General features: G+C 32.7%; 1 protein-coding gene and 1 long non-coding RNA gene across 37 annotated transcripts; both read left to right on the forward strand.

Annotated features, from left to right (window-relative positions):
* Positions 1–329: 329 nt before the first annotated feature.
* Positions 330–4,317, forward strand: LOC108208788 (uncharacterized). 28 transcript variants are annotated; one of them, XM_064087448.1, is made up of 10 exons: positions 330–867; positions 943–1,071; positions 1,294–1,349; positions 1,438–1,503; positions 1,686–1,760; positions 1,861–2,000; positions 3,294–3,374; positions 3,486–3,555; positions 3,784–3,846; positions 3,992–4,317. In XM_064087448.1, exons 2-8 carry the CDS (start codon positions 1,045–1,047, stop codon positions 3,491–3,493), a joined length of 453 nt encoding a protein of 150 aa, XP_063943518.1. In that variant the 5' UTR covers positions 330–867; positions 943–1,044; the 3' UTR covers positions 3,494–3,555; positions 3,784–3,846; positions 3,992–4,317. The 28 variants fall into 28 exon arrangements, with proteins under 28 accessions (XP_063943518.1, XP_063943510.1, XP_063943515.1 ...); XM_064087456.1 differs by adding an exon at positions 2,928–3,104 and having other exon boundaries at positions 332–867; positions 3,294–3,323; positions 3,673–4,317; XM_064087458.1 differs by adding an exon at positions 2,928–3,104 and having other exon boundaries at positions 332–867; positions 3,294–3,323; positions 3,784–4,317.
* Positions 4,318–5,242: 925 nt separating this feature from the next.
* Positions 5,243–10,411, forward strand: LOC135150660 (uncharacterized). Of its 9 annotated transcripts, none has more exons than XR_010288887.1 (12): positions 5,243–5,580; positions 6,050–6,100; positions 6,181–6,299; positions 6,401–6,450; positions 6,649–7,041; positions 7,168–7,392; positions 7,799–7,847; positions 8,020–8,112; positions 8,449–8,628; positions 9,260–9,616; positions 10,016–10,054; positions 10,141–10,411. It is a non-coding gene; the product is annotated as an uncharacterized LOC135150660 (long non-coding RNA). The 9 variants fall into 9 exon arrangements; XR_010288894.1 differs by lacking the exon at positions 6,401–6,450 and adding an exon at positions 7,522–7,599; XR_010288889.1 differs by lacking the exon at positions 6,401–6,450 and adding an exon at positions 8,737–8,921.
* Positions 10,412–11,642: the final 1,231 nt, after the last annotated feature.

Raw genomic sequence — 11,642 nt, forward strand, 5'->3', positions numbered from 1 at the left:
TCACCGAGCTGTGAGTAGAGTTGATTGTGAGGGTAGGACAAGAATTAAGGTTACCCGCTATAACCGGTTCATTCTCCGACATCTATACCCACGCCTGGGTGGAGCTAAAATTTCTATACACTCGGTGAAGGGTTTTGGATAAGGACGAGCATTTTAAGAATTTAATGTTATTATTTTCAAAAAAGAAAAGAATTTAATATTATTATCAATATCAATATATTCTAAATTCCTGCTAATGCCCATTTAGCATATGGATATAAACCGACCCGACAGTTACTTTTCTACCTACATTCCTGTGAAATGGGTCATGCCCGTTTTTTAATCAAATCTTTGGCAATTTTAACCACGTTAACCCATATACAAGCATCACTTTGTAACAACTTCCTCCCATCACTCCCACCAATTTAGCTTCCATTATCTCACCAACATCAATTCAAATTCTTCGCTTCAAATTCTTCACCGTGGACTTCTGCTTGAACCATCTTCTGTTTTCGTCCCAGAATAACCAATTTTCATGGATGCATCTGATGCTCATTGATCTTCTCTCCAATAACAATCCGTCATCTACTTTCTTCTTCCCAAGAACAACCTATAATATACTTCTCAAAAATCATTACTGATATTTTTGAGACGTGATCTCAGGCGTACCATCTGTGGCGTAGTTGCAGCACGTTTTTCTTCCTTCTCTGATCAGTCACAGAGCACATCGAGGCTGCACACGACATGTCCGGTATGTTTTCAGACATTCATTGTCGATGAATCCGCTTTCCGATTTGTTGTTTGTCTTCCGTCTTTAGCCATTTTTGGGATTTGCAAGTAATGCATCCATTCCCCGAAGACCGTCATCTCCTTCTTCCGGCGATACCGGTAAGCCTGCTTTGTCCTTCCTTCGTTGGAACTGTTGCTGTGTGTGCTTTGCATCTTATTCTTGCTCTGCCTCAGGTCGTAATTAGCGGGTTCCTTATCCACGGATCACTACACCTTGGAATGTTGTTGAATCTGTTTTCCAGTACTATTACATCAAGTGTTTGATAAAATGCACCAATGAAGAAGATGACTTCCGCATTCAAAGTAAGGATGATAGTTATTTTAGGGAATATTCCAATTTCAGATAATGATTTTATTATAAGTGATTTTACGGGTCAGAGCAAAGGCCTGCTATTATACACGATTGTTAAAGGCTATACTATCATTTTAAAGGCAATTTAAATTCAGGTGCTGTGAATATAGACTCAAAAATGAGTCTGATGTTTATAAATTAATCCTCTTGGTGTGAATGCCAATTTCAAGCAGCTGATTCCAATGGTAATACCAAGCAAATATTTGACACCGCTCCTCGAGATTGAATGGTAACTATGCTTTATGTTATGTTTTCGTAAAATATTGGATGTTTGTTCTTGGGCTTTACATCATGTAAATTATCCGTTTACTTTGAAGGTTTGACAGGAGAAAACTGTTTGGCAATCCAAGCACCAACTTAGAGTCGCCCAACGCATGGTCACGGTGAATTTTTCTTTGTTCTATCCCCTAAATTACTTATGTGTTTAGATTTTCTGTTCTCCTTTGTTGTATTGTAATTATATCCCATCTGTTATTTGTCACATTCAAATCCAATTTAAATACTTAGCAAGTCGAAAGATATTTGTTGTGTGGTTTTCGATGTACTCCTGTGTATCTTATTGCAGATACGGTTTTGAAAGACACAACAAACAAATATGTTTTGCCACCTCCGAAGAGGCAGGCCATGGAGGTCCTTCCAGGTTTTGATTTGTTCATCCTTTGTTTTTCTTGAAATTTTCTAAACGAAATATATGGATTTTTGCAAGAATGGTTAAAATTCACATTTATCTCGGATTGCAGCATTATACCTCTGCAGAATATTTTATTCTGTGGCATGTTGATATCATTGAAATCTACCTCGCATTTGCTTACAGCTCTATTTCAACAAAGAGCAACAACTAAGATCAAAGAAAATCCTACCAGTGTCTTTGCGAATCAAGGTTTCTAATATACCCCATTTATATCATAGAACCCCACTGCATATAACCCCATTTAGTAAATAACCCCATTGCATATGTGTAAAATTACATGCATTGGTGGTAGAATTGTATCTTTCTTGCATAGTCAAGTTATTAAATTATGGATTGCATACTTGGTTCCATTTGCATTACTGATCAAGTTATTCATTTTCGTTGTCTATTACAAAAAACTTTGATCCCGTTTTTTAATGTTTTTTTGAAAAAGGAGTAATTTTTATTTTCAATTAAAATATGGATGTCTTTTAAAAGAGGTCAGATAACCTGATAGTTTAATTTCAGCAGATGTTTTTTATTTTTGATGATACATGTGTAATAATCTCTCCTTTTGTTGTATACAAATGCAGTTAAAAGATTAGTTACTTTGGTATAAGAATGTAGTCAAAGAATTAGCAAGAAAATGCTGTCAAAATTATAAAATTTTAATTACATACATGAGCAAATAGATTAGATAAATATATATATATATTAGATTATTATATTTATTTAATATTATTAATGTATATTGTGACAAAAAAATAATATTAATAAATTATTTTATATTGATCGACCGTAAATGGTAGAAGTCTAAATTTATTAGAAATGAATACTTTGTAAATATAGCTCTTAGAAAGTATGAAAATTAAATAGTAATCTCTGTATCAAGGATAGTTTGCACAAATATATAAGAATGCTATAGATAGTGTTGGTTATAAATATTTAAAAAAATGTGGAAACGTCTCTTTATGTGCTTTAGGCTTTCATTTATTATCATTTTTGCACATTGTATATAAGTAGCAAATTCCAATCATTTGCGGATTTTAGTTTTGTTAAGTTTTTGTTTAACTCAATTATAAGAATTCTCATGAAATTTTGCCTTTTACCCCACCTCACTTCTCCTCAAAACCACAGGTCAATTGTGCAAGCTCCAAAGGTCACCCTTCTTTCTTTATCAATTTCTCTTTAAGCATTAATTTGAATGCACCCCAGGTTCCTACCCTCCCTTCAGTAGCTTCTTCGCTGTCAAAGGCAAATGCAAGCTTTATTCGAACAATGCTTTTAACAATGACACGATATCTCGAATAACAGGTTTTATACCCGTGCTTTCTTGCTCATTAGTATCTCATGCAAGTTATGTTGTTGATCATTTTGGTTGTGGAGTTTTCTGTATAGACATGAAATGTACTTGCCATCAGTATTGTTGTGACATTCGCTGTAGGCATGTAATGTACCTACCATGTAATTGCTTATTGGACATCTGCATTGTGTGTTTCACAGGTTCCTCGGGCATTAGAACACCATCAGCAAGTAATTTTCCTTTCACGTATGCATATACTAATGTTTCGTCGTCATCGCCAAGTTATGACAGCAACTCACCTTCAAGTGTTTTATATTCTGATCAACCTATTTATCGGTATTTTACATATTTAAAATGTTAATTACCTAGCACTCATCCATTATCGTGTTTAGGAATTTAGAGTGCAATTACAGATTAGGCTTCATTGCTCGAGAAAGGAGATTCAGGGCGCTGAATTTTCAGGTTATTCCACGCTACCTCTGTTAACATAAGTCATGATTCTTTTATGCACAGTCAAGAAATGCGGTTTAATGTTGTTTAATGGCATAATGTGATTTTGTAAATATGTGGAAGATTTAGACTCAAGTAAGATTCTTAGACGCTACAAAGATTTAGACCTCATGCCCCCAACAAGACAGCATAAATCATTACTGCACAAATGCACTGACGAAGTCTTCATTCATCTTGAAGTAAGAGGCTTTTGCTGCTCAGAATGATCAGAATCGCGGATGACCGAACTCATGAACTCATAAAGTTATGCAACATTTTATTGTCATTCTTTGACACTTCACACCAAACAAATAATTATGCTATACAAGACACAAACATAAACCAAGTCACCGCATATAGTTTATTCTGCAGATTGAATATAAAAGACATGATCATTTTCTGTATATAGGTCTCTCAGGTGATAACATTTGCTGTCAAATGAAAAGCAGGAGGCGAAACATTTGAGAAAGTTTCTACTGGTGGTTCACTACGTCTACGCTTCCTGATGCTCTGTCGGGGTTGAGCTTTCGGGCAAGATATGAGCCTCCAGCAGGTAGTGGTGGGAGCTGTAGACAATGTCTTCATAGACATTGATTAAATGGAAGTTGTATGTTCTGCAAGACGCAACCCCCTCACCTTCTGCAGTTTATTCAGTTTTAGTTTAAAGTTGTTATATATCTTTTGTTTTATGTTTAAGTATTTAAATTCAGGATTCTGAAAGCTTGATTAGCTTAATCTGGTGTATACTGGTAGGGCTCAGCCCTTCAATACAGGGTTACCACCTTAACAATTTTATCAATAAAATCTACTGCTTATCTTTTTTTTAAAAAAAAGGCAAGAATATTTTTGATTATTAATTCAATTTCAAAAATAAATTTGTTCACTCTTATATTAGAAGGGTATTACTATATCAAGTATTAATTAATTTAATTATTACAATTCATTGTCACTAATTTACTCGATATTAACATTAATATATGAAAAAAATACTACATTAACATTTTATGATTTCAAAATATATTTGTTCACTCTTATATTTGAAGAGCATCACTAAATCAATTATTATTAATTTAAAATTCGATGAAATTGTGAATGAAATTGTCACCTTAAAAATTTCATTAATAAAAATTTTGAAATATAAATCGTTTGACTTTTTGGCACATATTTTGAAAACCTTTGAATGTATAGTTAAACTTATTATTTTTAAAATTTTATTTTTCCGAATAAAAATATATGATTAATATTATAATTCAGAAAAAATAATTAAAAATAATAATTTTAATTAAGCGGTCAATTGACTTAGAAGTGTGTGCCAAAAAGTGAAGCGTCTTATATTTCAAAACGGAGGAATATATTTTCACTATTTACTACACATTATTCTATCCTATGATCTGTGTAGATAATAATGCCTCGAGTAATATGCTTTTCATATTTGGAAATTAATTATTTACAGGTTAATTATAAGAAGTAATTTCTAATTATGAGATATGTTTAAAAATTAATTATCTTATAGCTATTACAAAAAGTAATTTGTAAATGTGATATCTGTTACTGATATATTTTTTATCTCAATCATCGATAGCCAGTTAAAATTATAAAAAATTAATGGAACCTTAACAATTTCCGTGTGCGAAGCACGGGCAAAAAGCTAGTAATCTAAATTCCTGCTAATACCCGTTAAGTATATGGATCCTTTTTTCCCGACCCGGCGGTTACATCCTACAACTATGCACGGTTTCTTTTTTCCTGTCTCTTTTCCACATTTCAAATCTCCCACGTTTCAAAAGCCTCTCAACGGATTAAACTGCTTTCAAGCTTATACGCACACTGTTTTCTTTCTTTCAAACACTGCAATACGTTTATGTCTACGCCTCTGTTGATTTCATCCAAAGCTTGCAGCTATTTGGAGGGGAGATGGTGAGTTTTTGCAGGATCATGATAATGGGAAAAAGAGAAAATACAGAATTGTGCAGGAGTCATTAGAAAACAAAATCACGGGTGTGTATGATTCATCTCCTGTCTTTTAATATATTATTGTACACTTTCTTCTTGCACTTCATTTTTTGGGGATGGTGGTTAATTCAGTCCTAAATTATAGCCTTAGTGTCACACGGTTATGTACACTTTCTTCTTGCACTTTAATAAAGCTTGGTTTGTATTGATTTTTTCTAAAATTTATCTAGACAATTCTGATGTTCGTCCCAACAATTCAAGTTGATTTAAATCTGAATGTTTTTTAAATACCGTGTGCCGTGTGGCTATCTTCTGAGAACGAGGCTATCTTCTCATTCCGATCCACATTCAGAACTGATTCAAACTGCTGTCTGTCTTCCACCCCCTGCTGATTTTGAGTCTATCATTGTTTTGTGTTTGTTGTCTTCAATGGAGCAGAAACGTTTGTATTGTGCCGGTTTGTGCGTTCTCACCACTTATGTGCTGTTGTAACTTCTGGTTTTATCACAAACAGGTCGTGAGCGTGTTTCTTTGGGTACTCTGTCTCCTTCTTCAGTACGTAATGGTGAGTTCACCTTCTTCTTCTATGATGTTTGTGTCATCATAATATTACTCTTGCAATCGATTTATAACTCATTGATTTAGGACGAAGGACACACGTCACATGCAGGATATGTCTTGCTCTTCTAACAGTCCTGAGTATGGGATTGACGTTACTCAATTGACTGAGAACAATGATCCATATACTGCACATTTTACCAGCGGTATGTTATCTACAAAACTGTTTCTCTGACTGTTGTACATACAATTCTGCTTAAATAAACATGAAATCATGTTCATCGGATGATATCCATTTATATAATAGAGCAAGCTCTGTAACTGGTAGTGGTGTTGCACTTGATTCGAAGACACCAGGTACTAGCCGTAATATGTAGTGTTGTAATGGTGTTTTGCTATATTATAAGTTTTCACTTGATTGCTATTGGGACCAGATGCTTTCCATGCCATCTAATTATGATTTATGCCTAACATTAAGTTAAAATATGTTCAAACTATTTAACCACAGTGTATCATCTGACAAATCTATCTGTAATAACTGATTTTGCGGTTCAGGTACTTTGATTATTCAGTGGCTGGTCACTATTCAGGAGAGTGTGGTGAAAAGAAGTCTCTGGCGTGTGGCAAAAACATTACTAAATTTTGTTGTCAGGCTGTTCGGATTTTCCTGGAGTTTGCACTTTGAATCTGGAAGAAGGGCCAATGTACATCCATAACGAGTTATTGTAGAAAAGCCTGACGAGTGACGAGCAATCACCTATCGACGGAGAAGCTGTCACTGGAGAAGATTACATCCATCCCTGCGTGGAGCGTCTCCAGAATGTAGAGCAGATACTTGACAAACTGAAGAACAGACCTGCTGAAATTCCTAGAGAGAAGGATCAAATGCTTCTGCATTCATTGGAGAGAATCAAGTCTGTGGAGTTTGACCTCGATAAAACCAAGAGAGTAAGTCATGCGGATATGTTGAGATGTTAATAAATAAGCTTTGGTGTGTTGACCTGGTATTATTTTTCATATTGGTGTGTTGAACTGGATTCAGTGCATTTTGACATTCCTTTTTTTTTTTTACAGTTCTCTTTGAAAATGAAGTACGCATCCTATATTATCACGTCCTCTTTGAACGTGAGGTGTAGACGGACACCAATATGCACCACATACACAGCATTTTGACTAAACTTTCCTCGCTATGACATTCTTCGTATTTGATTGAAATTTTAGGTTCTGGAATTGCACATGGCACATGTTCCAAATCCGTTAATCATAGTGATGCATTCAAGCGAGCAGCACAAACCCAGGGTATTGGTCTCCTTCCGGATTCAGTGCATTTTTACATTCCTTTATTATTATTATTATTCTCCTAATAGTCTTAGTATTAAGGTGAATATGACCTGTTGTCCATAAATTCATTATGTGTTTATATACCAGAGATTTGCAGAAAGTTGAGATAGTGACTGGTGTAAACTTCACACACACAAGTAAAAACTACCTTTGTATCTCTTACCGGTAAATTTTTAATGTTGTTGTTTTGTCTAATTATTGATAATTGGTATCAATAGAATATTCCTAATCCCCGCTAGCAAAACCTTTTTCTATTTACAATAGATTAGGTGTACCTAATGGCTATTGTTGCAAATAAAAATGATGATTTTACGACTCATTGTGTTTAAATTCCTTCATACAGCTTATGTGATTTTCTCTGCAGGACGAGATTTTAAACAAGAGAGAGCCAAGATTACATGCATGTCTAGCATGTAAGTTTTGACAAAAAATCTGGTTCCAATAATTTAGTATTTTTATCTCACCTTTTAAAATTGACACCACCACTTTTGGATCATCCGCAAACATTATAGTGTTGGCTAATATAACTATAATTTGTTATTTGTTAATAATTTGTGTGATCTTTTTATAATATGTATATTGAAGGAAACGACTATGATGGAAAAGACTAGATTTATTAACTCGTGGAAGGTCTACCGTCTCAAGCAGAGTATAAAGCTAAAGATAAAATGTTTGCAGGTACCTCTCTTAGTCAAAGAGTATAGCGTATCTGAGTCTAAAGTATTGTTATTCATGCATAAAGTTTATATCAGATGAGGAGATATATAACCTTATAACTTATATTTGAATTTTGTAACGATATATTGACCGGAAGTATATATATTAGTTTTTTCCCCAATATTTGGAATCCCTCAGCTTGAACAATGTCAATAGATTGATATTGGACCTATCAGTTTTGTATATTCATTAGCATTGCTGCATTTTATTTATGCATTACCGTGCCACTAGATCGATGGACTGTTGAGGTTTATTGTTAAAATCGTTGTATATGTATAACATTATTATTATTTTCAGGAGTGCTACATTATATAATGAGCAAGACCTGCTAATAAGAGTTAATGCAACCGAGGCTTCAGAAAGTAAATTGATGGATATCGGAGAAGTCTTAATGCGAAGTGTATTGTTTGAGGAAAACCAGAAATAACAAGCAATAGAAGCTGTATAGAATTTCAGATAATGGCATCGGAGTATAAGGTAGAGATTTACCATATTCTTGAAAACTCTTCCCTTTATCTTTCCTGAACTCATTAATTATCAATTTTTTTTAAAGAAATAATTATAAATTGTGATTCATCGAGACAGGTCCTGATGTTCGTGTTCAAAACCTCATTTAGGAAGCTCCTTATTTTAAAAAAGCAGATGGAAGTTGTAAATAAATGAAATTGAATCTTTGAGAATGTAAGGTTCTGATGAAATTTTTGAGCCAGAGGTTCAGGAGCATCTATCTTTTGTTTCTGTTGTGCTATGTTTTGTCATATTGAAGAATGGTAAGTTTATTGATACTTAATCTATCTGGTTTTAGGCTAATAAAGTTGCCAAAATTGGTGGTTTTGTCGATTCTTAGAATCTTGCAGCTGGCATGGGATATTGCAAATGTGTACTGAAAGGTTTAGGTATAAGATATAGAGATTGTGCTAATGGAAAACCATGCCCACATTTTAGAATTATTAGTTTAGTTGACAGATTTTTGATTTAGTTTTCTGTAGAGAATTTGTTCTCCAGGTGTAGTGAATTTTTTTTTAATGTGAATCAATTTATGTACTTTTAACAATTTACTACTTACTGGACAGATCTATCTGACAACACCAATATTGTTTTTTAACAGGATATAGAATAAAGCCTGCTACTACTGTTAGTCTGTTAAACCGTCACACATATCATGGAAGTCATGCTTCTCCCAATAATATGAGTATTTCTCAGGATGTTTCTGCAAAAGGGAATCGTCCGGATTCAGACATTACTATTCTGGTGTCCAGTGGCGGTGCCACATTAGGGCACCTGGGGGCTCGTGCCCCTCCAACTTTCAAAAAAACAACTATATTTTTGTGGATCCCACATGTATTATTAACAGGTGCCCCCAGCTGAACTATGTGATCAGGGTTATGGTGTCCCTTTATACATTTCATCCTGGCTCCGCCAATGCTGGTGTCTGGTTTGGAACAAATGGATGTTCGACGTCCAGGTAACTTTTATTCCTTTTAAAATTATTTTTTATGGAGAAAATAGCCGTTTAAACATGATTTGATAGAATCTCCTGCCAAACAGCCTGGTATACAGAGAAGTCAGTTCCTGCCGTGAAAAACTTGATGATGTCATTCAATTATGAAACTGTGTGTACCTGCCTAGATCATTGTATGTGTAGGTTTGTACATAGGATTGTCAACGGAGTACCAGTTCTTCGGCATCATGTGTTACTAAAACATGTAAACAGAAGGATAAACCAACAAATGTTCCTAACATTTTTGATACTCGCTGTTCTGAAACATTTGACACACTTGAGTTTCACTTTCACCTTCCATAGTAGCATATAGTACTCTAACTTTCTCGCTTAATGGTGAATCTGACAATACATTTTCATCAGATTGTGTAGTAGATGATGTTGCTGATACAGTCCAGGAAGGTGTGTAGCTTTTTTCAAGGTTTATTGTATATCACAGTAACATTGATGACAACACATCAATGTAACACCTTTTATTTTTATTGCAGCAGGTCGCGGTCAGTATAGAGAACATTGAGCAGGAGATTCTGCCTCTAGAGCAGATGAAAATTGAACCTACTACAAATACAAATAGTTAAATGGAATCCGAGTTGCAAGCTATATCAGGTCACATGCAATCTGGAGCATTTATCTGATACTATAGGAGCATCTTTAAAATGAATAATATGTTTAACATTTTTTATCACAAGGGTTTTGCTGATTAGATACCGAGCAAGAATTATCAATTAGAGAAAATGCAAACAAAATAAATTTGATTGATGTCCCAGCAGTCTCTATGCAATTTATACTGTGTGATAGAAAAGATATTTTATAAATAGTTACATCAATTATTCATCTATCCATTCTTTTATTTCATAATGTAGGAAAAATATTAATTTAAAATTTGATATATAGATATGTTTATATTTAAACAATAAATTTTTTAATATTAAATCTACTATAAATTTTTGATTTGTTTTTTAAGTTACAAGCGGCGACGCGGAGGAATTTTAATTATTTTATAATTAATAATTAATAATTTTAATGAAGATAACAAAAATTTATATGTTTTATATTGTTAGAATAGAAAAATCTAACAAAATTTATACGTTTTACATGTCTAATGCAAATTTCTTAAAGTAGAGCACTTATAAAATTAATTCATAATTTATTTTGTTAATTATTGCTAACAAATCCGATATACAATATTCGTAAATGTATCAGTTATTTTTTCAAGATTCATTTATTATTCATGTTGATTTTATTTCACCTATTTCATTATAAATATATTTTTTTTGGAAATGGTTAATATTAATACTTGATCTTTTTATAATTTAAATTTAACTAATATTAAATTTGAAATTTAATAAAAAATATATTTTATTTAAATAATTTAACTCCGCAAATTCTTAAGTATAATTTATTATAAGTTTTTATTATATAATTCAAGATACGGGTGTCGCCCGTGGAGAAAGAATCCAAAAATAGAAAGACACCGAGAAACTCTATTTATATAATGATATTATTTTTAATCTTTCTTTTTCATCATTTTAAAATTTTGTAAAGTAATGACATTATAAATATTTAAAAATAAATTAAGTTAATATTTATTATTATCTTAAATGTACAAAATAATGATTTAATAAATAGATTCATAAAATTATAAATTTTTATTCCACACATGAGATGTCATTATTATATTAAATTATTTTATATTTGCCAATTTAATTTTGAGCGGAAAATCAATTATTATAATACATGCACATATCAATTTATAAAAAAATTAAATAAAATAATAAACAGTTGTTCTTATTTGAAACTTTAAAAAATTACAATAAAAATATTATAGCTCCAAAATTTCCGTCGAAATGTAACTATTGATTTAGTAAAGATATGTGAAAAAAACGGGTTTGCGATTTTATCTTTTTTTTTAATTATTTATGGAAAAGTGTGATTGTTTGTTAATCACCCTTCATGTTCGGCTAATTCAAGCTAAAGAAATCAATATGTA

The sequence above is a fragment of the Daucus carota genome, chromosome 2, assembly GCF_001625215.2.
Source record: "Daucus carota subsp. sativus chromosome 2, DH1 v3.0, whole genome shotgun sequence".
Taxonomy (NCBI): Eukaryota; Viridiplantae; Streptophyta; class Magnoliopsida; order Apiales; family Apiaceae; genus Daucus; species Daucus carota.

What these genes read in the sequence shown, in the direction of transcription:
- LOC108208788 (XM_064087436.1), top strand. Translation starts at nt 1,045, where the DNA reads ATGAAGAAGATGACTTCCGCATTCAAA. An exon ending in AGATGACTTCCGCATTCAAA is followed by an intron (nt 1,072 to 1,293) that starts GTAAGGATGATA and finishes AATTTCAAGCAG; the next exon opens with CTGATTCCAATGGTAATACC. An exon ending in GGCCATGGAGGTCCTTCCAG is followed by an intron (nt 1,761 to 1,860) that starts GTTTTGATTTGT and finishes CTCGGATTGCAG; the next exon opens with CATTATACCTCTGCAGAATA.